The sequence below is a fragment of the Cinclus cinclus genome, chromosome 9, assembly GCF_963662255.1.
Source record: "Cinclus cinclus chromosome 9, bCinCin1.1, whole genome shotgun sequence".
In the NCBI taxonomy this organism is placed as follows: Eukaryota; Metazoa; Chordata; class Aves; order Passeriformes; family Cinclidae; genus Cinclus; species Cinclus cinclus.
Window position 1 is genome coordinate 17,755,696 of NC_085054.1, and position 27,191 is coordinate 17,782,886.

The window sequence follows — 27,191 nt, forward strand, 5'->3', positions numbered from 1 at the left end:
CATTAACTGCTGAAATAGCGATAGTAGCTCTGATTTTCTATATATTCATCTTTGTGAGTATGAAAAGAATTATTTACCTTATTTTAGAGCTGAGAAAGATACAGGGCAACAAAATATTACTTGTGCTGTGCATCCAGATGGAGCGGGGGCTGGGAGTTAGCAGTGGTGTCTCTTGAGTCCCCATCTGGATCTCTTTGTAGAGGGACACTGCTCTCCAAGTTGGTAGTCTTATATTTGATCATCAGGTCACTTTCCTGGGTAATGGTCAACTTGTTGCAGTGCTGGGAGAGCTGGGAAGCACCAGTATTTCCCCATCGCCTCATTACCGGGCTGGCCAGGGGAGAGGCGGCTGTGAAGCAGCTCCTGCGGCACATCCTCTGCTCTCCGAGCTGAAAACACGGCAGGGAGGGAAATCTTTGTGAATGATCAAATGCCATGTGAATTTGATAGTCGTGGCCCAGGTTTGACCTCTGGAAGTTACCTTGTTTTGAGGGACCTCGAGGGGTTTGATCATCAGGGTACCGCACAACTGTTGCGACCTCTCGCCCTTCCTGTTGTAAGGGACTTTAAATCAGAAATAAACAGAGGTGAAGCTGAGGGGCTGGTGAGAGCTGTTTAGACTGAATCATTTAGCATGAATCCAGGGGCACTTTAGGTTTCCTATTGAATGCAGCTTTGGCCTCCCATCCATACAGTGTCTGCCATGAGGGCAGTCCATTTTTCAGTAATGTAGATGGCTTTTCCTTCATCTCCTTCAGACAAAGGTGGTGTTCTGGGTACACAAGACTTGGAAAAACAGGCTAGGAAGTTTTATGTAAAGCAAAACAGAAACAAGGGGTTTTATGTGAAGTTTAAAAAGGACCGTTGGCTTTAAAAGCTTTTTTTTTTTTAAAGCAAAACTCTACCAGGGTATGATACCCCTCCCCTTGAGTAGTTCTGTTCCTTGCTTCCATGTCTCTTTAGCAGCTATGCATTTCTTTATTGTAGGACAAAACAATTGCCTTCAAGTGTCCATATTCCATTAAGCATATGGAAAAGTATTCAGTCCTTTGTTTTCTGCAGAATAAATTTATTTGTCACTTAAGTATTAATTTAAGCTACTCACGGAACATTAGAGCTTGGTAATTGTCCACATTTTTCTGGGGTTTATTTAACTGATGGACATTATTTCAGAAATGTGCAACTTCTTTAACTGTTACATTCATTGCTGAGTGCCCCTTGCAGAGGCTGCAGACTCACAGCAGTGGCGAGTTGTTGCCTCATCTCCACCACACAAGATTTTGGGATTGCTGATGCATGTCCACTGAGGGAGAGTGGGAAAAAGCCCCCCCAAGGCCTGTTTCATAGCAGCCAGCACTGGTTTTACCAGTTCCTGAGGTTTTCCCTTCCCTGGAGCCCAGCCCAGTTCCTCAGAGAGGATGCTGCTCCTCTGCTGTGGGACCACAAGGGTTCTTTCTCAAGCACTGTATCCGTCAGCAGCATCAGAAACAAACACCTGCCAGGCTCCAAGGCACACACAGGAGAATGGTGTTCTGCCTCACTGAAAACAATGGGCTGAGGTTTCCTTGTCTTGGTTTTGAAAGGAAACTTCCAGCTCCTTCCCCCAAACTTTGAGATGAGACTGCAGAGCTTCAGACAAGCTGTCACTCCTTTCAGCAAAATCCAAGAGGCAAGAAAATTAAGCAGATCTCTTTTCCCCAGTGTAGGACTGTTAAGGAGTGACCAGCACCTGGGAAACCTCCAGAAGTCTCCCAGTGTCCCATAGGCAGTGTGTGCCATGTCTCAGATGCTGGTATCTCTCCTTTTGCTGATTGTGCTCCTCTGCTCTCACGTGTTACCACTGTCCCACTGTTTGGCTGTGCAGGCAGCTCAAGCCAGGTAAATTGTGCTAGGACTTCTGCTCTCCCAGAGGGGTCATCCACTGCACTAGTGAAGGCCTGCTCTGTAAAGCCTTTAGTAGTTTGTATGCCCCCAGCAGCACCATGAGGTCCTGCAGCTGTTAGGTGGCATCAGGTAATGTCTCCCACACCTCAATGTCTCCATCTGCTAAAGAGCAGCAAAGGAAAAGCCATTCCTAGTGGGGGAGGAAATGAATCCAGGCTCATGTGCTTTGTCAGAGATGCAAATTGCTCTACAAGTCCTGAGCATTAATTATAGAGCCTGGGCTTCTCACTGGAGCCATGGGGAAAATGGGCCCCTGGCTCACATTAAATTTAATGGCGTTTGGACACCCAATTCCCTTAGCCTATTTGAAAAACAGAATCCCACTTTCTCCAGATATATATGTGACCAGGTGAAATCCCTCATCCAACTGCAGACAGCAATATTTTTACAGCATTGTGTTCAGCAAAGCTAGGAGCTCTCCCTTAGGCAGGGGGATGTTTTCCTCCTGCTATCTGTGGGATCCAGGAAAGAAGTGGAGAGTGACATGGACAGCAGAGGTCTAGACAGGAAGCTCTATGGACAGGCTGAAGAACACAACCTGGAACCGTGGTTTCATTGCATAGGCTGTTCTACCACACCAAGCTGAAGGCTGTCCCATTGCAGGGTCTGGGGCATGGGCATGGAGAGTTCTGCATGCCCTGGATGTGAGCTGGACATGGGGACAGAGCTGCCTTCCCCCAGCATTGCTTCATCTCTCATCCTCTGCCTCTAAAGAGCAGAATGTGATGGTTCTCCTCTGCAAGGAGCAGACCTGTGAGGATACAGCTGCCTCTCACTGTGTACTTGCAGTGCTAGTGCGATGGCTCAGTGTGGGATGAGATAAGAAATAATGCAACTGGGAAAAAAGTGGGGAGTTAGGAGCAGAAGATGCCCCCGGCTGAATGAGTTGTTCCTGGAAGGCAGCTCCTGGAAGCCATGTTATTTTGCTGCATGCTGCACTGTGGGATGTTGTTTTGCTAGAATTGTAGGTGTACAACAGTGAGAGGTGATCCCTGCCTGGAAGGCCTCACAGGAGCCAGACCTTGATGGAAGTATGGCTATCCTAGTCCACAGATGGACCAGTGAGCAAAGACAGGCTTTAAGCAGTTCCATAAGGAACTGCCTGCTCTCTAGCCCAGCTTTTGTGCACAGGGCCAACCTTGTTCAAACACCAGCTGCGTTTCCAGCTGCATGCATTTTGGGGAAATTCTTGATCTTTTTCCCAGTGTTACCTCTTTGTTCAGGGTGGAGTTTTCCTATTCTGAGGGACTCCGGCATTTCTGCCTAATTTAGCACAGAGAAAATGAACAGCAAACCCTTCATATTGTTACACACATTTTAGATGTCGGCCTCACAGTTTGATCAGCAGAGGCTCCAAAGGCTCGTAAACCTGGTAATACATAGTTCCAGGACTGCATCAAAGAAGTTCACAACCCTTTTGGGAGAAGCTGTGAGTACTGATGAAAGAGGGAACTTATTGTATATGTAAGAAAACTCTTTCATGGCTTATGTATTAAGGCAGGCTCTGTGGCCCAGGGAAGATTGGGGCTGCTTTTAATTTACATCTCCCCTCACTTAATATTAAGTCTTCGTCAGAAGAAAAATTAGTCAGATGTTTTCTTAATGACATCATTTTTTTTAATCCTGTTTCATTTTTTCCAGATGAGGCGGTGGAGATTATTAGAAATGAATTGAAACTAAATCTGGAACAGAGACTTTGATTCACTTCTCCCTCCTCCCCAGTAGAAATAAATTGGTCGGCTCCGTGCTCGGATGCCTTTATTAGCAGCCTCGACAGAAACCAGCCCCAGCGGCCTTGGCTGCAGCTTCCTGAGCTCGCCGCCGCCACGGCTGACGTCATGGCGAGAGACACCACAGAGTGACTTTGGCCACCCCATAATTTTGGTAATGGAAGGCCATGGCAACACAGGTGGGGAGGTTATGAGGTCTGAAATAGCCATGCCATCATCAGTTTGTCTTTCAATGTCATGAAAGAAAACAGGGTCGATGGTGGTGGGTGTTCCTCTGGCAAAACCCCGGCCTGGGTCTGATGAGCCACCTTTTTTGGTGGCTGTGCATCTCCATAAAGCCTTTATATGTGATGGGTTTTCACTGCCTGGTGTTTCACACCACCAAGCCACAGAGTGCATTTGTACGGGAAAGTACTTTGAACTATAAATATTTCAGAAAGCATTTAATTTACTACCCATCAGCAGAAAGTGTTCAAAAAGCCACAAGGTTTACTAACTTATCACAAAGACAGAGAAACACACAGAAGATCAAACAAAGACAAACATGCTTGTTAAATTGCTGAATAAGTCTGCAAAGCTTATATTACATTTTTGTGTGGTTTTGTTGACATGCAAGTATTACAAATAAATTAAAATGCACCTGAACTGTTGATAAGGTAGGGTGGGACTGAGATCCTGGCATGCTGGTGGCATGTCAAAACTGCTCAGAACATTGTGTTTGTGGTTGTCTGTGCATGGGGAGACAGATCTTACATGCACTCGCTAATGGCATATTTGGATAGTCTTAGTGAAGGGCTTTTGTTATACCCTTCCTTAGATCAGCCCATGTCCCAGATCCCTGACCTCCGAATCCCTGTTGTCTTCTGAGCTCAGGGTGCAGCCCCATGGGGTGCATATCCATCTCCCTCAGCTGTGCCAGAGCACCCAGCCAGGGACGAATGCTGTCCCTGCTGTGACCTGTGTGTCAACACCAGCTCTGCTTCCAGCAGTCTGTGAGTACAGAGAGAGCTAATACAAAGCAGATTTTGCTCTTTTGTTTTGCCTAATGACAGCTCTGCCTCTTTGGTGTTTAGTTCAGATTTTCTGCTTCTCTGGTCAGGGTGAGTAACTTTTTCTCCTTTGCACCCTCTGTGGTTTGTCTAAGAGGCTGGAGGGTACAGTAGAACACGTGTCTAGGAGAAGTCTGCACTTTATCTTCCATCCTTGTTCACCCTTCAAAAAACTGCTTAAACACTGAAAGATGCATGTGACTTTTTTTTTTTTCTTTTTGTTACCTGCTGAATCCCTCAGTATTTACTGACTTTATTCTCAGGTAGCACTTGTCCTGAGGAAGATCTGAGGGATTTAAGAGAGGCGGCCCCCAAAAAGCATGCAGTAAAACCTCTCATGAACTTTTGCCCTCTGAACTGTACCACCAACCTGTCAAGGAGGTTTGTGCTGGCCATGATGGACGCAGGAGGTGGGGCTGCTGCACTGGCCCAGGCCAAGCTGCACACGCTGGGCTGAGCAAAGCACAGCTCAGGATCACATAAGTTCTTGCAACATTTCCATCCTTGCACAGAATGTCCTGTCAAGGGTTTTCTGCACATGGCAGCACTAAACATCTGGATGTCCAGGGGCAGTGAGGAGCTTGAAAACCCCAGGTTTGCCTCAAATATCGTTGTGTGGCCAGCCTCCCTGTGCAAGGAGATGGGGTGGGATCTCTAGCACAGGGTGTGTTCCATGCCTCCTCTATGTGCAGGCCCTGCCAAAAGCAGCTTGTGCCCCTTTCCACAGCAGCCCAGTTGGGCTGAGCCACCTTGCACAAATATATATTTAGTGCAATACTAAATACACTGTGGTGCGTGTCCACGAGAAGCTTGGTAACTTCAGACTCTGCATATGCCAAGAAGAGAGGATTGGCCCACTATATGCTTGAAGTCCTCCCTTGTGGGCAAAGGTGGTGGGGCAGGACAGAGAAGGGTGGCAGGCAGTTGTGCCTGCTCTGGGTGGCTGTGAGTGACAGCGTGTCTCTGTTTTCCTTCCCAGGCCTCCTCCTCTGAGCGGCAGCCCCGTCATCTCCGACATCTCCCTCATCCGCCTGTCTCCGCACCCTGCTGGGCCTGGCGAGTCGCCCTTCAGCCCACCACACCCCTACGTGGCACCCCACATGGAGCACTACCTGCGCTCTGTGCACAGCAGCCCCACGCTCTCTGTCATCTCTGCTGCCAGGGGCCTCAGTCCTGCCGACGGTAAGACACTGTGCTACTGCAGTGATTTTGTAGCTCACCAGGACTGAAATTCCCTAAAACCTGGGGATTTACAGCTGCAAAGACTCAGCAGCTGCTCTCTGAAGTGGGAGAGCTGTCTCTTTTTCTTTTTGTTGGTTTTTTTTTTCTTCCCCTTTAACTACACATTTGTTTTGCATCATCGCACTGAGAAAGCAGAGCGTGAGAATAGCTATTACTGCTGGATCATATTATAAATATTTTGTTTAAAGTATGTTCCTTTCTGCAGCACTCTCTTTCTTTCTTCAGAGCTTCCCTGTTCTTATGTCTCTGCTGGGACCCAGCTTTCCCCAGAGAGGGTCACAGTTGTTCTGGCTGCCTGGCCTGGCTGCAACTGATGTTGCAGAGGAGACAACGCCAGCTGGGTTATCCCCTGTTGGCTTTGTGTCTGGGGTCAGTGTGGCTCCTCAGTGAAGGCGAGGGGGTATACTTTCTTCCTCCTTACTCCTGAGCTGCTCTGCAGCAGCCTTCAGGGAAGGATGTGTGGGAAGTTGGTGCTGGTTGCAGGCAGAGGTGGTCATGCTCTCTGAGTCCTGTCAGACCCTATAGGTTGGAGAGCTGGGGACGAAAACATCCAACAGGGAAAGGGGAAAATGCACAACACTGATTTCACTTGGCAAGGTGTAAGTCATGCCTTACTTCATCAGAAGAGCTTCATTACACAATTGCAGGTGGCAGACTGAGTGCCCAGGGAATAGCTGTGGACCTGATCTCTGCATGCCCAGCAAACCCCAATATCCCTCAGCTCCCAGGCGGCTGCAGGGGCCAGCGGCCCTTCAACACTGCAAAGTACACCAGACAGCAACAAGGCCCCTGGATTAGTTTCTGGCAGCATAAAACTATCTTGTACGGCTAAAACAACATCACTATAGTGATGGAGTCATGCATATGTCTTCTTCTTCCCTCCCCCTAAAGCGTCATCCAAACTCTCAGGCACCCGCCAGAGAGAGGTCTGATGGTTTGTGTGTGTGTGTTCTGCCCTGTCCTCGCCTTCCAAAACCAGTTTCATTGTTTGCTGTGGAAGAAACACATTGTGTTTCGGGTTGCTTTTCTTTTCCTCCATTTTTTGTTTTTTTGTTGTTTTTTTTTCCCTTGTTTAAGGTGGTGGTAAATAAGTTAATGGGGCAAGCGGGTGGGGAGCCAGGTTTGAAAAATTACAGCTGGGAGAAAGTGAGTGTAATTGGCTTTGGCAGCCAAAATGGTTTTATGCTTCCAGACACTAAACCTAGCTCTATGCATTAGACCTTGGCTTTAATTTCCTCACGCTGCTATCGGGAACTGGGCTGCATTTGTCTTTCCTTCCTAATAGGCAGGGATGTTAATGCTGACAGGGTTACTGCTGTCAGCAGCCTGGGCCCTCTCCCCCCCTCCCAGGGGTGCTGGCTGCGTCCGAACGGGAGGATTATTAGAAGGGGGAACGAGAGATTGTTTATAAATTTGCGGAAATGGAGGAATGCAGAGGCCCCAGCCTGGTCTCCTTTGTCCACAGAAGCACGCCCAAGCGCACGTCACGCGCGCCCTACGCGGAGCCGTGCGGCTGGGGCTGGCGGGGGGCGCGGGGGGAGACGGGGCCGCCAACGTCAGCTCCGAGGTCTAACACTGTGGTGGGAACCTTCTCCCTCCCCATGTTTCTCTCCTCGCCTGCGGCTCCAACAGTGGCTCATGAGCACCTGAAGGAACGAGGCCTCTTCGGGCTGCCCCCGCCACCACCGGGAGCCAACCCTGCTGACTACTACCACCAAATGACGCTGATGGCCGGCCACCCAAACCCCTATGGGGACCTCCTCATGCAGGGCGGGGGAACAGCCAGCGCAGCCCACCTCCACGATTACCTCAGCCCTGTTGATGGTGAGTAGCAGCTTAGGTTCTTCCTAGCATGGCTGAAATTTTGGGTTAGATGGATGGGACTGATCTCCAGGTGGAGGTTGCTGTATGTGGTCACTCTGCCCTGCCGGAACCTTTGGGTGCTGCACAACAATTCTTGGCTTAAGAGGTCACCCCCTTCCATAGATACATATAAAATATACATAACTTAAAATATGTACATCCTGGTCTCTTAGGGAGGATGGCATGGCTGCAGCATGGGTAGGAGATGGGCTGGTTCAGCAAGCTGGGCATTGCTACTGTCCTGCTGCATTGACCATGGGTGACTGGAGCGTGCCTGGGGACAAGCTTCATCTCCAGCTCCCCATCCCACCCTGAGTTTTGCCTGCTTGGTGTCTGGGGTGAAGGCTTTGCATGTCCATGCAAAGCTGTGCTAGGTACAGTGGACTTCTCATTTTGGCTGGGATCTCTCAGGTCCATAAGGAGAGAAAATACCTAAATGGGGAGGCACAGTAGAAAGAATATACTAGTACTTTGTACAAGGAAATTTTTAAAAAGCAGGAATGTGGTATTTGTGATAGTACTGGGTGTTATAAAACCCAGAAAGCTCTTGCTTCTGGCTAAATGAAGAAGAAATGGAATCATGTTAGGCACTGCAGTGCTGAGTCACCCCTGTGCCCTGACTGCTGCCCTAGGAAGATATGTGGAAGCATATATGAGGTCCAAATGATTTTTAGAGATGTTAGAAATATGGTCCCTTTCACTTCATGCTACATCTTGCAAGAACTGGGGTTGTACAGATATTACAGAGGGCAATTTGGGGATTATTTCTGCTGCAAGAAGAAGTCTCAGCTCAACTTTAAGATTCTATGTCTTCTTCCTGGGATGTCTTTGGATTTGCCTGTGGACCATTACAGTTTTTGGAGTGGAGATCTGCATAATTTCATTACTGCTTCAAAGTTTCTGTTGTTGAGCTTTTAAGATGAAAGACTTTGTGGTCTTGCTGCTTCATAAAGTGACTGGTTTAGAATGATAAAAGCTGTTCTGGCTGCTCGCTGATGGGAGTTTACAGATACTTCTAATGGAAAAACAGTTTCTCCTCTGCGGCTGCTGTGGAAGTTTTACCTGAACAGTCATTTTGTGCTGCCAATTCCTAGATTAAGTTGGAAGCTGGATCCCAGTCTGAGAGAGAGCACAAACTCCTTGGTACCATCCTGCCCTTGAACACCCAAAATATATCCCAGGCTCCTCGGCTACAAAGCAGCTGGTCAGTAAGACTGCTCTGTCTTCTCTCCCAAGGGTTAATGCCTGTGGTTATAGCAGATGGGTGCAAATGAGCCCTGCCAAGTTCTCCTCGGGCTCATGAACAAGACTCCTTCCTCCTTGCCTCCTTATTAGTCCATCTCTGACCAGCAGTGCCTCACTGAAGTGCCAGATAAACAACCAGTGAGGGAAGCAAGCACAACTGTTTTCATGGTGGTACAGGCTGGATCCCAGCACACCAAGATGCTCATCCTCTGGTTTGCTGAAGATCAATCTTTATCTGAGGCACTGAGATACTCCCCTTGGCAGAAGACTCTCATACTGTTTGCCTTCTCCTGAGAACAACTCTATGGTGAATCATGTATCAAAGGTCTTGGTTTCATGCAGCCAAGCTCATAACCATGATTCACTGCAGAGCCAGGGCTCAGCAAGCATTTATTACGATCTTTTGAAAAAGCTTTGTTGGTGATTAACTGGAAAGCCTTTCAGGGCTTTCACATGTTCTGCATGAGATGGAAACTTTGAAACATTGAGAGAATGTGACAGGAGACACTACTTTTTAAGAATGTATAAAGGAGCACCAGTCCAGTACCAGGCTCTGGTCCACATGCCTGGGTTTATCCATCACCCAGAGAAAGAGAATTGTACATTATTAAGGCAGAGAGTAAAATGGATGCTCTGAAATGATGAGGAAACAGTGTCTCCTTCTCTTTTTAGAAAGTTATTTCAAAAATTTAAATCAGCAGGGCCTAAGTAAATAGTTGAATAGATAATTTAATAAAGCATCCTCTTATGGTGTTTTTCTGAGACAAGAATATCAGTAGCACACATAAACCCCCAGTGAGTCACCACCTCACTGCATCTGTCATTCAGAAAGCACTTTTCTCCTCAGGGAGCCCGGGAACATAGAAACTTTACAAGAATTAGTTTGCTGGAAGTGCAGGTAGCTCTTGTTAAACCACATGCAGCACCATCATTCATCTGTGATAACATTGGCACCTGCAAAAGGAAAAAAAGGAGATAAGCATATTAAATCTGGCCTGTTCAGTGTCATGTCAATTCCAGATATCTGCAGGTTGGTCCATGGGAGCTGTAGACACTGGGTATGGTAGTTCTTCCACAGACACATACCTGTCCCTTTCTGGCTCCTGTAATTGCATCTCTTGGAGAATTTCTCAGTGCCTTCACTGTTTTTGTCAGTGTTTTTCGTTCCATCACGTCTAAGGTCAGGAAAAGTAATAGGATATAAATGTCAGCTGGAGCTTGTTGGTGCCAACCCTGTGCCAGGTCTGCTGCGTGTTCACATGGTAACTGAGCTGGGCTGCCCAGATCTGCATCTCTGCTGGGTTTTCAGTGCGCAGCTAGAAGTTAAAGCACTAAAGTAGACCAGATTTACCAGACTGCTGTGGTGTTCAGGTCAGTTGTAGTGGAGACTAAACAACCCTGCAGTTAGCTCTGCTGTTACATTTCCTCATCTGAACAGGGACTCAAAATCCAAGAGAGGAGTTTGAATGCAGGCTTAATCCCATTTTCTGTAAAGCCTGTATTTTCAAATCAAAAGTTAATCACTTTCCAATGTCACAGTGTTGCTGATGGGGTACATTTGAGACTATCTACAGGTTCTATTCACCAGATCAAAATAATATGCTGCATGGTGGATTATACCAGGTGATGGAGTGGTTGTGCAAGAGCATCCCTGCGGCAGGAAAGACTTCTGGGGAGCACAGTGATCCCGGAGAAGGCCACCACTTTTTAAGTATGTTTAGTACTTTCAGCTGCTTTTTCCCCTAGGCACAGGGCTTCCTGTGATTACCCTCAACCCTTCAGGAGGAGCCATTTTCTCTCAAGAGGAGTCCATCCAGATTGACTCAATGCTGCTTCTGTTATAGCCCTGTATACCAGCAGATCTCAAAGTGCTGTACAAAGCAAAGCCATTTCATCACTGGAGACCACAAAGGAAAAGGAGATCAGTGAGTAGCGGCAGCTTTAAGAACAAGATAAGGATCTTTGGAATAAGATTCTTATGGCCAGGGTGGAAAATAGAAACCATCTTTAAATCCATCACTTTGCACAGCTTTGAGATTGTGATTGAGTTGTCCATGCTAATGGGAAAAAAACATATTGAGTGCATGTTAGGTCCAAGGTAGTCCCTCATGTTGATAAGGCTGTGTAGGTGTGTTTGTGCAACAGTTAGCAATAGCAGGGGTGATCTTGCACTTCTGTCATTGCATTTTGTCCAGTTCTGGAGCTAAAGGAGGGATCCCTGCCCTGTTTTTTGCTGCCTGGTGCCAGGTAGTCACAGATGTGTTCATTCACAATCAGCAGTTTAAGTGAGAAAGGGCTTTGTTCAGCCCAGAAGACCAGCAGCTGGCACAGTTGCCTGGGATATGGGCAAATCATTAAGCAGGACTTTATTTCCCCAAATCAAACAGTGATTCAGCTTCACCAGCCTCTTTCAGTCAGTGTTGCTGGAGCCTTTCTCCTTGAAGGAAATGATTTAATAGCCATCAGGGTAAGCAGCAGGGCTGGCAGTGCAGCAGGGTGGTGACTGTAGTTGGCAGACACGTGGCTGGGAGAGGTGAGCTCAGGACCCTCTCCAGAAAGTTCATGTGGAGCAACTGCTCCACAAAGACAAAAGCAGAGAGCCAAGCCTCATGGTGACCTGGGAAGGAAGTGCTTCCCCTGGGACTGAAGGGACAGCAGCCGTGGATTTGCAGGCTGGATGTGCTGGATCACAGATGACTTCCCAACCAAGCCAGCTGTTGGCTACTTGGGCAGATGGCGCGCCCTGTAGTCGCTTCCTTAAAAACTCTCAAAGACCTATTTTTTTGTTGTTTTCTTTGTCCCTGCATAGAATGGAAACTTGCCTAAATCTCAGAAAAGGTTCAGAGAATGGGAAACAATTTCCCACCCATTTCTAGCCAGCAGTGCTGTTTTCATCCCCAGAAAAATATGTGCAGAAGAGAGAAAAAGTCCCAGAGCACCCCATAAGTGCTGTGTCTGGAATCCTGCTGCACTCTGGTTTCTAAAGAATTCAATTTACATATGCAAGTTGGGTCGACTAAACAGTTACCTTGTGGATTGGGAGTAGAAGAATGTAGCCTTGTCTTTCAGGGAGGATTTGAGGGAAGCATTAATATTCCTTGAACTGCAAAGTTGATCGGCCTGGGGAGAGAAGAAAGAAGGGTCCCAGAACAGTGTCTGCTGCCAGAACAAATGTCCAGCATCTGCTGCAGTCTAAAAAAGAGGTGTGTTGCCTCTGCAGAAGGAGAGAGGAGAATAAAGAACTGGTTACACAAAGAGTGTTTGTAGTTTATTGCCGCTTATCGATTTTGGGACCATTTTGTGTTTTTGTGGGGCCCTTGGTTTTAATTTGGTGATGGATTTGGAGGGGGGGGGAATATTTCTGTGCATGTTGGATGGAGTTTTCTTGGTGAATGATGAGGAGGAGGGACCATTCTGATAACACTGTATTTATCCTGGGGCTTGGCCAGGGGATGCAGGGGAAGCAGTGGCTCTGGCCAGGTTTCAATGAGGCGGGAGTGGGGCAGGCAGGGTGTGAGCCATCTGCAGCCCATGTGCCTTACAGGCTTGTCTGTTAGGGAGCAGATTCCCTCAATGATCTTGTGTTGCTGAGATCACAGCAAAATGTTTGTCTGTAAAGAGCTGCCTGAGATTTCCTTACCTTGAAGGAGCTTCCATTGAGTGCCTGGCATTTCCTTTCAGGAGGGCTTTGCTGCCACTATTCCTAGTGTGACATTAGGTCTGAATTCTCCGTCCAGAAGAAAACATCTCTTGTAGAATCCTTCTGCAGGAACCTCTGCTCCTACCTCCTAGAGGAGTCAGGGTCTGATCCTGCCCTGGGGCAGTGGGGTCAGGCACTGGAGTTGGTCCACAAGCTGCCACATGTAAGAGCTGACCATTTGGTCATCACTGACCTGTTGTGGATTAATCTAAATTTGGGAGGAGTATCCCAGTTTCTGAGCAACTTGTGGATGTGATAATTCATAGGCACCACAGGAGAGTGCCAAGGATACTCCTTCCTTCTAGCAAAGAAATCTGGACTTCTCTCCCAGCTCTAAGATGTCTGGAGGACTGGGCCGGGACATTTGGCAGATACTGCCAATGTCACTCAAAAATTCAGCATTGGATTCCTGCAAGTTTAGAAATTAGATATTTAAACACACACACCCCAGCAGAGAAATGGCTTTTGATTGTGAACTGTGGCATTTACATTGACTCTGAAAAGATAGTGCTGCTGTAAAGTCAGGGGGTTTTCTACTGAAAAGTTACTCCAGGCAGTTTTGAAAGAGTTCCTAAAAGTATGTGAGTCATATTTATTCTCTAGCATGTAGACCTGAGCTTGTGACAGCCACTGTATCTTGGTCTGTGTGTGAAATGGTAAGGAAAAGCCAGTGCACAACACTAAAAATACTCTAGAATGTACCTGGAATTGATTTTTTTGTAAGGAGAGGCAACAGGGTCAAAGGCCTTTGGTAAATTTTTCATTATCCTTCATGGGCTGCCATCCACAATGAAGCCACCAATGACCAGAGCTTTGGGCTCCATACAATACTGTAACCTTCTATTTACCAGTTCACTTTTTTCTTGTTTTGCTGTATGGACTTTGGCCCATCAATTCTTTGTGGGCCTGGGTGACAAAAAAGAGGTTTTTCCATATCTCAGTAGGATTCAAGGGAAAAAAAAAACTGAAGATAAGGAAGATTTCCATCTGAGGAAGAGAGGCACAGAGAAACTAATTTTATAAACTGAAGTACTGGTAGAGGAGTGGAATGTTTTTTTTAAATAATTTCCTACATTTATTTCAAGGTGTGACTGTTTCAAATTCCTTAACTTATGACTTTAGGTTTCTGAACACAACTTTCAGAACAGCAGAAAAAATGCCAACTTTTTTTTTTTTTTTCCTTATAGGAGTGTTGAAGGGGGGTACTCTGACAGTTTGGGAACTTCCCCCGACATATTTTCCAAACATCAAAAAAATTTTTCAACCTAGTCCTGTTCATTTTGAGAAGCCAGTATTTTTGAAAGGGGAGAGGAGAGAGGAGTGTTAGTGATAAATGTTCCCAAAGCTTCCCTCTGTGTGTCTGAAAAATGGATCCCACCTTTAGTTATTTCTCTGGCCACAGTCCCTGCTGAACATTTGGGTGTGGCTTTTCTTTTGGAACATCACTGGACCTCAAGCAGCAGAGGACTTAGCTTATGTGCTCCAGTAGCTGTCAGTCAGCCTATGTTGAACACCTTGCTATGTATAGCTGCACAAATGCTGACCACTGCTGCCTGGTACCATTTAACATTCGTGTTCCATGTCCTCATAACAGGAGATTCAGGTCAGGCAAACTTTATTATTTAGAACAAATCCAGTGTTGTTAACCTGCTTTTGAATAATAATTTTGAAAATATTCTCTCTTCCTAAATGCACTAGTGAGCATTTCTTCATGTGCCTAAACTCCTTTTCCATTTCCCAGATGATTCTCTTCCCAGCTACCTTGGGCAGGCTGTCATTAAGAAGAGAGGAATTGTTCATCCATAGCACGATTTTAGGTCACAGCTTTCTGTGAAAGCCTGCAAGACCTAAGAGGGTTTTGTGTAAAGCTTGAGCCCAACCTAATGGATCTGCTATCAAACATTTCAGGTAGCCCACAGTACTTACAGGATCTAAATTAGAGTGGACACTAACACAATGCATATTACTGGTTTTGGGCTGGAGAATTCCCAGGTGAGCTTGATAATCTGACAGCTTCCTGCAGAGTTTTACATGGGGAAAAAACGATATACCTGTGTGCAGCAGGGAGGAGTGCCCATGTTGTCTGCACTGCTGAAACCCAGGTTTCTGTTGGACATCAGGTCTTCTTCCCTCTGCAAATTAATGGGAACCAATGGCTGATCCAGCATTGTGGGCATAAATCATTTGAAGGAACAACGAGAAATGAGTACAAGGCTTTTCTTTCTATTTAGTAATTTATCAAGGGAAGTGGCACATTAATAAACAGATCTCCCTTGAGATGTGGGAGTAACAGAGATAAATATGACTGTCAAATCTGGCCTGCTTCCTTCTGTTAGAGAAGGAGGAGACTGTGGGAATGCAAATGCAGGAAACAATATCTGTATCTGGAAAGATGCATATTATTTGTAGGACAGAAACCCTGACAACTCATCTGAGATGGGGCCCCATTGCACTTGGTGCAGTACGTACAGAATAAAATACAAGCCCTGTCTCAAGGAGCTCATCTAAATAGATGACACTGGGAAATAGGGACACAGAAAGAAGCAGCAACTTGCTCAAGGAGGGGTGGCTGAGGAGGACTGGGAAGAGCACCCAGGTCTTTCCAGGTTGTGGTTCATTTACTGAATTCTTTACAGCCAGAGGACCATTATGACCTAGGCCCAAGCAATCTTCATGTTGTTTGGTCCAGGGCTCTGGCAGGGCTCAGATTTCAGGAACCAGATGTGAAATTCAGGCATTTTGCATTTCTGCCTTTCAGGCCAGCCTTTGCTGAGGGAAGTTCATTTGCTCAGTTTGGTGTTGCCCACAGTGCCTCTTCCAAGTGGCTGCATCTTTTGTAGCTTCCAGGGATGTGTCATACAGGGCTAGAGTCTTCTAGCTGCAAGCATTTGGGAAGTTTGAGCCTAATCCCTCCAGATCATGGGACAGCTTTAATACTCACAAGGTGTTTTTTATAGACTGATGCCCTTTTCTGTTTGCTGCCTGATCTTTGAGTCATGTTTTCTAGCATCTCTCTGCCCCGTGAGGCTGCACAATGCAGTTGTACAAAATACTATAATAAAGTGTTAAACATTTATGCAACAGTCTAATTTTAAAGATAAATTCCCAGTATTTTCAAGATTTTCAGTAAAAGCATTGCATTTAGCAGCTCTTGAAGCTGCTTAGGTGTAGAACAAGTCACAAGAGTGTTTGGTTCAAGTACCAACTTAGCCTTGGATTTCCCAGTGGGATGTTGGGCAAGTCATCTGTCTTGTACAATGAGGGTCATTATGGGGACTAAGAGGTTGGTGGTACTAAACCCCATTGATTACACAGCACCCAGACATGGAAATGGAGAGCCATTTCGGTGCACAGGCGAGTCATGTGGAGACTGGGACACTGCAATCCAGCCACTGGTCTCTGGGAAATGCTGACACAGACTGCTGTGAGCCAGGACAGATCAAGGAATTGTTTGATCACACTGCAGAATACATCTTACCTCCTTCTACATCCCATTCACCCTCTCACATACCGGCACTGTCATCAGGATGGCGAGTTCATGCTCTTGCAAAGTGCCAGGCTTGTATTTAGCAATGGACAACCAAAATCAGTGCTTTCAACCAGCTAGAGGAAAATGGCTCATATTGCCTGTTTGGGCAGTTCAGTGTTTTTTTCCTGTGGTTAATAGGATATACCCATAGGATGCTTTCTGGGAAGACCACCAATGGAAAAGTCAGGTGGTAATACATTACTGTGCTCATCAAGGGAAGGAGCTGGAGCAGCTGAGCCCTCCTGCACCCCTGGGTGGATGGCAGGGATTACCAGCCAGGACCCATTCCCAAGTACAATATTTTACCCTCAAATTTTATTTATTTTTTAAATATATAATCCAAACAGTGCTTGCTTTGGAGGGATGAGTCATTCCAGTCAGAGTTTGGATCTGGTACCCTGTTACAGAGGAAGGTTGTGATATGGCACATCTGCAACTCCTGTCCATGCTACCCCATGAGATCTGCAGGTGGGTCAGGCCTGGGCAGAGTTTCCTTTGGGTGAAGTCAGTCGTTCCAGTTAGCAGTGCCCAAACACTGAGGGATGCCAAACCTTTACAGTAGTAACCCGTCATGTATTGCAGATCCATAAATGGGCCTGGCAGGGTCGGAAATTACTTCATGCCTGAATGATTGACAATTACTAATAGAGTCCAGGCACTAGCAGGTCCCCTCGGAGGGGGAGAGCTTGAACTCTGTGCTTGAGCTGCCAAATTGGTTTTCTTAAAACTCTCAATTTACTTTCAGGGTTTCTGGAGCCTCGCCTCCTCCATTAATTGGATGGTCAGCATTGTGCTCACACTCGTTTGGTTTCTGGTCCCCCGCACACAGGCACACTCTCACCATTTGCAACGGTTGCCCCGGCTTGGATGTGCGGCTCCCCTGGCCTGCGGCTCCTGACACTGAGTCAACAGGCATGGCTGAGCTCATGGAAACCTTGCAGGGCCTTCTCCCTTTTAATTTAATTTAGTGCCTATGAAAGGGGGTGATGGACAGGATTCTGTATCCCATGAGGACAATGGAGCAAGTGGGCGCTCATGGCACTGCCTGATCCCTGTTATTCAGCACGCAGAAGAGAGAAAACCTCCCATCAAAGGGCAGTTGGTCCCTGCACTGCTCCTGAGTCCTGAACATCCCACAGCAGTCATGAGTGCAGCAGTTCTCAGCACTTCAGCCTGCCTGCAGGAAGGGAGCAGCCCACTGGTCTTGTCTGACAAAGTCTCTCTTCTCTGCAGTGTCCCGGTTTTCAAGCCCACGGGTAACTCCAAGATTAAGCCGGAAACGAGCCCTGTCTATCTCCCCGCTCTCTGATGCCAGCATTGATCTCCAGACAATGATCAGGACCTCCCCAAACTCCCTTGTGGCATATATCAACAACTCCAGAAGCAGTTCAGCAGCAAGTGGCTCCTACGGCCATTTATCTGCCGGGACGATCAGGTAAAGCTCTGGGATCAGCTCCATTCAGCTGAGGAATCATCCGCATGAAAGAAGGGATGATCCTCCAGCAAGGGAGAGCTTCCCTTCCTCACAGCCTTTGCTTTTGTGCATCAGGGCTGTGTGGCATATTAAATCAAAGCCCCCATGTGGTTTTGCATGTGGAAGGGTATTTTGTGTCATTTAGGGTGGGGTTTTTTTGGCTGGATTTGGGTTATTGGCTACCACGTTTCCAGTAATTACAGTATGATCATGCCTCCCTGCAAGCAGAAACAGATAATAAATTTATCTTTTAAAATGCTCATTGTGAGCAATTTGACTGGTTAAGAAACACTCTGATTTAAGAGATTGCTCCAATGTACTCTCCAAATTATTGTCCCACATTCTTAGAAAAGATGTTGCCTGGGTGGATAGAAGAGCCTAATTCTAAAAGCGTATTTAAACCAAATCTAAACCCTTGAGTAAAGTTTTGTTCAAATCTTAATTAAAAAGCACTTACATTAGGCAGCTGACTGTTGTCACTCCCTACTGTGATTGCTTCACCAAAGTTTCACAATGTTATTATTCTTTTTATTACTTAACTGTTAAAAATGTTAGATCTAATTAACACTGATGTTGCAAAGCAAAGGGTTACAAAGATTATGCATGCTTAAAACTTGTGGGGGAAAACAGAGATGTTGTTATTAATAAGTGTAGCATTAATTATGTAAGTTACTTTGTCCAGCAACATAATTTAGAAATTGACTGTAAAATCAAACATAAGGCTGACATAGGCAATTTGCAACTTCTTATCTGGTAGTCATATTTTTTCTAGTCTTTTTACCTGTTGTCATTAGCTGCACATACCTGTAGCATTTCAACTTAGATATTAAGAGTAATACCTGGTATTTTTAACAAATCAGTAGAGTCCAGGGACTGACCTAATGGTCAACTCTCAGCCTCTAAGGGAATAATCAACTAATAATAAGGAATTTGAAACCCTTCTCGGTTCTAAAAATATACCCTAAATGTCAGGATTTGTAAAATGGGTTAACATATATAGCAGCATAACTGCCAGAAATTCGACATGAGAATACTTTTTGTTATTATTTTAACAGCATCTTAGAGGCAGGAATGAAATACTCTCTCCAAAAGCAAAATTGGTTATTAAACATGTTTCTAATTATGGCCCTATTCTCTGAGCACTCACACCTTGGGCAGATTTAATGGTGTGAGAGAAAATATCATGAGGGTAAAGGTTCAGGGCAGCCATTTCTTGAAGGTGGCAAATAATTTTTGGGCTGTCCATGGTTCATGTATCACACATCTAGAGCTACCACAGAGCATCTCCCATACTTCTCTTTCTCTGCCCAGCGGACTTGCCCCTGGGAGTGAACCCTTTTTTCCAAAAGCAGAGCATTGTTTTTACTGCTCTCCACTGCTGTATTTTGTCTTGGACCTGTTGCCCCAGTTACTGCCAAGCAGCCAGAGACGAGCAGTGCTCCTGGTCACTGCTGACCTAGATGGGAGATGAACCAGTGACCTACATAGGAAGGGTGACATGCTTCAGCAGTCCCCTGAGCCAGCACTCCCCTCACCTGAATGCAGAGTAAATTGCATGATTTTGGACTATGTTAAGTGGATACTTATTCATCCCTTCTGTAATCTGTGCCAGGTGAGCCAGCTGATGATTGTTTTTCACATCCAGGTTAGCATAACCCCAAAGCTGCAAGTTCACAAAAGAGGTCTGCCTTGGAAAACCGAGAAGCCTTAGGGGCTGAAAAACCAGATGTGCCCAAGTCCCATCCTCTTCTGAACTCCCAAGGGCTTTTGTTGTTTGTTTTTTGTTTGTTTTTTTTTTTTTAACATAGGAAGCAGAGAAATCACAATCAGTCTTATGCTTGGGTCAAAACAATTCACAAGTTTGCTGAAACACGTGTGAATCAAATAATGACTTTGCAGTAAAGCAGGCAGTCAGGCTTATCACGGTATCAAAGGCATCTATCTGGGCATTGCAGCCTGGCTCCTGGAGTCTCCAGGAAGCCAAACTTTAATCAGTGACTGGCTAATATGGTAAATATAGTTTAAAATAACTCCTCATAATTTCTCTTTCTCCCTTTGTTGCAGTCCGGCATTTAGCTTCCCCCACCCGCTTAACCCTGTGACATACCAGCAGATCCTGACCCAGCAAAGAGGCCTGAGCTCAGCCTTTGGGCACACTCCTCCCCTGATCCAGCCATCTCCAACTTTCCCCCCACGGCAGCACATGGCAGTCATCTCCGTGAACCCATCACCAGCACAGAGCAGCAGCAACAGCAACTGCATCTCCGACTCCAGCCAGGTAGGGACAGCCATCCTGCATGGCACATGTGGAAATGGAAGCACGTTTTCCATGGGGTGTGGGCTTCCCTTCATGATGCCTGTGGGAGTTTCAGCAATTCTCTTTTTTACTCGCGCTGTCCCTTTATGTTGCTTTTTCTTTTTCCTGGCAAGTGTTTCTGAATTAGTCACAGATAAATTTTGTGCCCATCTCCCTTCCTTGCACCTACCCATGCAGAAACCAAAGGCCTTGGTCCATCAAAGTATTGAACATGATATGCAAGGTCATCCCAGGCAAGAAATCTCCTTGATCACATTATGTCCTATTGAAATTGAGGGAAATCAGTTGCTGTAGTGTTTTGCCAAATAAGCACTTGTGAACCAAGCTTCTTGCTGGGACCTTCACCAATCCCTCCTTCCTTTCATACTCAGGTGAACCATGATGATGATCTTAATCTTTAACATGTAAGTGCATCCTATGTAGGACCTCTTCACATTTTACTTGCTGTTCCTTCTCTTTCAGTAGATGTTTTCTCAGTGTGTCCCTGCTGTTGATTTTTACTGCTAAATTTTGCAAAACCAGGGGCCAGATTTTGAGAACTAGGAATGAGATCCCACACCTTAAATACATCCTTACAAATACCTGTGAGCACACAAGCACATATATGTGTGCACAAGCCCTGAACATGCACCGGGTTAGTGACTATGCCTATCACATTCTTAATCATTTTTCTTTTCCACTTACATTCCTTCAAAGTCTAAATTGCAGTTGCTTTTCTCCCCAAAGAATTATTTCACCATATGTCACACCCGTTTCAAATTGTTGTTTTAGTTGTATCATACTGAACTTTTAAGACTGGTTTATTGTTTTAGGGTTTCTTGTGGCTGTTGCACTGCAAACTCTGTTTGTTATTGCAGGTTATTTGATTGATTGGTTTTGCTTTCTCCTTACAAACTGGCTACCAAAATAATGTGGCTGGAAGGAGTTCCGCCTCTGTTTAATAATTTTCAGGACCAATCTTGAGCAATTAGCAAGAGTATTTTAAATTTTAGTGTTCCAGTTTTATGCACATACAATGGGATATTTTTTCTGCTGAAGTTGTTCTTATTTTTTAAGAGCTTAGCAAATTACACACATAGTCTTTCATGGACACAGCGTGCCAGAGTCCTCACATATAACCAGAGCCCCCTGCTTCCCCCAGGAATTCATTCTCTCAACAAATAATTTCGTCATGTTGAGAAATAAAATTGGCTTGGGTGGGGGTTGTATGAGGCTTTCATGATTATGCCATGGTCTGGATTGCTCTGAAACAGAGCAGCAGTGGCGAGGCCGAGCTCACCGATGAGCCTGCAGAAGCTGGGGCTGCCCTTGGTTCTTCTTCCCTCTCTCCCATCCCTCTGCCTTGCACAAACCCACATGGGCTGGTTTGCATATGAACCCCAGGCCAACCCTGCTGTGCCTTGTCACTCCTGAAGCTCAACCTTTACTGATTTTAAGGTTAATTTTTAATGAGGAGCTCGGCCACTGTCTTGTCTGTCATCCCAAACCCCGGTGCCATTTTTTGCCTGGTTTTCTTTCCTAGAGCAAGCAGAGCAGTGAGTCGGCCGTGAGCAGCACCGTCAATCCAGTAATTAACAAACGCAGCAAAGTCAAGACTGAAGTTGAGGGCTTGCCCCCAGTGTCCCCAAACACACAGGTAACCTCCCTGCTGCGAGCCATGTTTTGGGGTTGAGGTGGTGAGCTGCTGGGTCTCATCTTTGGGAATGATCCTCTTGGCATCTTTTGTTGTAGCTGGGAGCAAGGCAGCAAAATATGCCAGGCAGGCAGGTGTCTCTTGGAGCACAAAGCACAGGAAGGGATGGGGCAGAGCTGCAGTGACTGAGTGAAGCATTCTGTGGGTACTTGGGACTCAGCTTGCTGTTGCTGTGCTTGAATAGGAGGAAAAAGGAGAGAGCAAATATATCAGATGTAATAATGTAAAAATGATGTCTGAGTTTTCTGTGCTGCAAAGCAAGCAGCATTAGTGTCTCAGAGCAAACATAGAGTATGAAGGAAGCTTGCATGTAGGTAGAAAGCTTGCAGAAAAGGGACGACTTCTTAATTCAACAAGGAATTGCTCCTAGAAACATCCTTTACACTGGTGACACAACATTTGACACCAAGAAGGGCCCAGAGGCCTTTGCTTTCTTTCTGGAGCTCTGTGATTGCAAACTGTTTAATGGCTGACAGTATCCATCTGACCGTCCTTTATCACAACTGTAAACTATCAGGAGTGCTCTGGGCACTTCATTTTCATGAAATATTAGGCCATGTTATTGTCAAGCGAATGGAAGAGTTGATGACAAATTTCTCCTTCTGCCCTGGTTCAGGAGCAGGTCTCAGCATGATGCATGGGGACAGCAACGTGTGCAGTCATCAGGGGGCTGGTAAAATTGATGAAGATAGCATATCAGGGAAAGATAAACATGCTGTAGTCAGCACGATTAGGGCAAAGAGACACCTCTCTGGAGCTTTGAGTTTAGGAGTGCGTCTACACACTGCTGCAAAATCACATGCCCTGAAAAACCAATCTGGCTACTGCCTGGGCTAATAGGGCAATGTGTTTATTTCTCACAGTAAATGAAAAAATATTTTAAAGCCATCACTTGCATTCTCAAAGCATGTGTTACTGGAGGAGCTGTGGGATAGACTGCTTGCTCAACAGCTCCATCCATCCATCCATCCATCCATCCATCCATCCATCCATCCATCCATCCATCCATCCTCCATGCGCTGCTCCATGCACAGATGTGTGTACCCCGCTTGGGCTGCTTGGATAGCACCAGCCTGGCTCACCCCTGCAGCCCTGCTCCAGGGGTTTCATCCACTGGCTCTCAAAAACATGAAATTAGCACTGAGTGGAGCAGGAGAGTAGTTTAAAGTGATGCAATGAGATTTGATAGAATAGCAAGGTGAAATTAGGAGTAGGAAAATGCACGCTGATCATCTAATAGTTCCTAATGAGGCAGCATGTGAAATAATCCCCAAGGGAAATGTATGTTCCACATCTTGCAGCATTTCAGTATTAACTGGGAAATTAGAAGGCACCATGTAAAAGACAGCCCATTTTGGGGAAGGAGAACAGATTAAAAATGTATGCGGGTATATATATGAATGTAGCGGGTGTCTCCTTTGGTCTAAGCAAGAAGAATTAATTAACTTTAGAAATTCCTTTTCTGTGGGAGACTGTGCTGAAAAGTTGTGTTACAGTCAGTTAGTAATTGACTGATCCATTTTTTGCTGACTATGAAGTTCATCTATCCCCAAAAAACATGTACGTTTTGTTTTGGAAATGATGCATCTGAAACACCTCAAGCAAGTTGTGGTTTGGGTGTTTGCAATCCTTGGCCAGACAATATCTCCCACGAGGGTTTGTGCTGTGAAAAATGTAATCAGACAAGATTTGTGGGACACAGTGATGTACCAGGGAAGAGGGACCTGAGTTACTGAATTTCTGCAGTGCCACAAGAGAGCTCCAGGACAGATTTAGACTAGCATAGAACTAGCTAGAAATGAAATAAGTCAATCCTTTTCAACAAATGAAATTGTTACAATTCCACTTTTCCAACAGAAAGTATAAAAATTTTGGCAAAATAAGATTTTAGTAGAAAATTACAATTGTCTGGGCACTGCACTTTGCACAGAGACAAACATTAAAAAAAAATGTTTACAGCTCAACCAAATAAGAATAGGAAAAATAAGCTGCTGTTTGAACGTTCTCAGACTATTGCTCTGGTTTGAATCTTCAGAAGTGTTTCTGTATATAACTACAGTTGCCTGTCCCAAGAGCCACCTTTGCAATATCTTTTTTTTTTTTTAAATAAGAGCTAATTAAAACAAATCTCTTCCTCTCCATGTCTAAACTTTTGAATAGTAAAGTCACTGCTAGCATGTATGTCATGAGCTAGTTAATGAGAATTGGTGAACTTCAGTACAGAACGTCTCGCTTTCCAAGCCCATATAATGCCATTAAGTCATTAATAGATGCAGCTCCCCAGTTGGCATTGGGAAGGTGCTGGTGGAGAAGGAGGTGGCAGCCAGACAGGTCTGTTTGGGCAGATCAGAGACAGAGTTTGTGTCTACACACATGTGGGTCCAACCGGAGCATCTGATCATGAGGAATAGTGTCTGCTGTGATCAGCCACTCCAGATGCCCCTGTCTGAAAGTGTCCTGGAGGCAGGATGCTTTGTGCTAGGCAACAGTAGTATCTGGGAGGAAAAGGAATGAAGGGGGTTGAAACCTGCAGGGTTTTGTCTTGCTAGATTTCCAATACTGGGTGCTGATGGTCTTGTCTGTAGTGCAGGTGTCTGATGCATGCAGAGCTGATAGTCATCCTTGCTTGGATTCATACTAATAATGTTGTATGCTACACTATTGTGTAGTTGTCCATGCTTTAAACATAGCAGCCATAACAAAAATCTGTGCTTCCTTTAGCACTGAGGAGCTGGCTAGATAGAGAAGTTAAGGAGAGAGCTCAGAGTGCTCACAACATTAAAGTAACTTATTTATGAGTCCAGAGTCCCATGAGCTCTGTCCTCCAACTTACTCTTCACTGGGTCTTGCTTAAGCTTTCCAAATTCCCCTCTCAGAGAAGCACTTTGAGACCTCACTACTTTGTCCCTGAGGAGCATCCTGCAGGCATAAATCTTTGGGTTAGTTGTCCTTTTCTCATCTACTGAGAGATGCAGAAAACAGGAACCCCCTGCACAGCCCATGTCAGGTGAGTGTGGGCTCTGGACTCTGACTGCTCTGCGATTTCTTTATGCTCATGTTCCTCCAGTCCACCCAGATCAGTTGTTTTGCTCCAGCAAAGAGCACAACCAAAGGTCAGAAGCCAGTTCTCTTCTTTCTTCAGTTTTTCCTGGGACTGCCCACAACCCAGCTGAATCCAGGCACTGCTTCTGCAGTGGCTTTGGGGTGTTCCATGTCTTGTCAACTCTGATCTACTTCTGCCAAAACCCTGTAGCTCTTTATTTCACAGTAATCATGGATGTTATGTAGCCACAACGAGCATGGTTTTGTGATCAGTTGATACTTGCCCTGTAATCTATGAATGATGGAGGAATTCAGATGAAAGAAGTTCACCTGATACAATGCACTGTTATGTGTTGCAGGAGCATCTGACAGACCTGAAAGAAGATCTTGATAAGGATGAATGTAAACAGGAGCCTGAGGTTATTTATGAGACTAACTGTCACTGGGAAGGGTGCACAAAGGAATATGACACTCAGGAGCAGCTCGTCCATGTGAGTAATGGTTGGGAGGAAACCCCAGCGATAAATTTGGGTTTCTGTGCACTTGTCCTCATTTTTTATCACTAGCTGCTGTACAGGCAGAGCTCACCCTGGGAGCTACTAAAGGTGCAAATCAGAGATACGGTGTGTAAACACTGCCAAAGCAGGTCGCTGCTCCCCGAGGAGTTCAGCTGAAAGAAGCCTCTCATAGATTATGTGATATTGCTCCCTTCTCAGCTGCTGAGGCTGCACTTTCAGTCTCCCTTGTGCATGGCCCAATGACAGAAGGCTCAGTGCAGAAGACCAGATCAGAAAATGGGGAAGGGGGCTGAGCCCTTCTCTCTTCACTGGCCATATTCAGCTACACCAACTATGGGTCAGGGATCATCCATGCTGTCCTCAGTCCTAGTCCAGGCTGGGAAAGCCTTTTAAAGTGCTGTTAATGAGCTGTAGAGCCATATCACTTAGAGGCAGTGACCTGCACAGCTCATCCCTCCCACAGAAAAAGAGCACTTTCAGAGTTTGGAGATAGGCTCCAGTGTCTGAAATACAGAAAGTGGGTTGATTTTCTAAAACTTGGGAAACGGGACTTCCATAATCACAGTGATATTCCCAAACCAGTGTCAAAACTGCTCTCTGAAGGATCTCCAAATCAAGTCATTAATCAGATTTTCAGTTCTAATTAATTCCAAGAACCTTTTGTATGCTGTGCTTCATCTGGGTATCCACTGTTCAGTTTCCTCTGGCTTCTAGGGTCAGCTCATACTCAGGGAAGTGCCTATGAAATCAGGCATGTTCTGTGTCTAAGCCCCATCTTGCTCCCAATCCAACACCCTCACAGTCCTTATTTTGGTTCAATGGTGTGAGTCCCATTTCTTTGAAGTCAGCCCGTATCTGCTGGGAATTCACCAGCCCAGCAACCCTGATGCTTGCAGCAGAGTTTTGGATTAAACTCATTTTGCGACAGGAGCTGCTACCTTCTCCTTTTCCTTCAGCCTTTTGCTGCTTGTCTCAACCAGGTTCCCAGCTTGCCAGGGGCCACCCATGTGCAACTCACATGTAGCCCCATTCCTGAGGGTTTGTGTCTGCTTTCACCGTTTTTTATATATCTTCATTTTAGATATCTTTAGATGCCCCCGAATAGGCATCAGTCACCATTTTCCCAAGTTCTGGACACAAACATTGTCCAGAGGGACTGACTCTAAGTTATAATTTTGGGCACATGCTCTTCTTCCATCTAAGGCTAGGGCCTGCCCGCCACTGCCAGAAGCCACTGGTTCAGTGCACCAAGTCCTTGAGTACAGACAGATTTGGAAACGTTTTTCAAAGCTGATTGAGTGATAAGGTGCTTAATGGGTTGCACATTGCATGCCATGGGGCGTTTCTTTTCTGGGGTTAAACCACAGCATGCCTGTCAGATGGGCTGGGCTCACATTTGTTCAGCAGTTTTTGTGTGTTTCCCTCTCAGATGTAAGAAAAACTAACTCTGCCCAGAGCAAAGTGCAGAGTATCAGGCAACTCAGCACAATTTATTTCCAGAAAAAAAAAAAACAAAGAAAAACATTGGATGAAATATCCCAAGATTTTCCTAAATTTGGAAGGTTACAAAAATTGAGTCTTCTATACTGTCATTACTAGCAACATGGGGTTGTGGATTTGGAATGCCCAAAATACACATGCAAATGAAATACAAGTGTCGCAGACCAGCTTCTGAGAAGATGCCATCTCACCATGCATGGAAAAACTCTAGTTTATGTGCAGAACAAAGTACCTGGGTGAGCAGGGTCTGTTCCCCATACACAGTGTGTTTGTGGGAGAAGTGCATGTCAACAGGGAGCAGCAGGAGTGATGACATATTTTTCCAAGCACCACTGCTACTCCCAA

At 45.7% G+C, this 27,191-nt stretch overlaps 1 protein-coding gene across 1 annotated transcript in view; it reads left to right on the forward strand.

Annotated features, from left to right (window-relative positions):
- Positions 1-27,191, forward strand: part of GLI2 (GLI family zinc finger 2) — a 138,278-nt gene that overhangs the window by 94,063 nt on the left and 17,024 nt on the right. The window contains exons 3-8 of the mRNA XM_062498102.1: positions 5,703-5,905; positions 7,598-7,789; positions 17,536-17,737; positions 19,841-20,054; positions 21,616-21,729; positions 25,188-25,319. Coding sequence (XP_062354086.1) covers positions 5,703-5,905; positions 7,598-7,789; positions 17,536-17,737; positions 19,841-20,054; positions 21,616-21,729; positions 25,188-25,319 — 1,057 coding nt within the window. The remainder of the gene's footprint in view (positions 1-5,702; positions 5,906-7,597; positions 7,790-17,535; positions 17,738-19,840; positions 20,055-21,615; positions 21,730-25,187; positions 25,320-27,191) is intronic.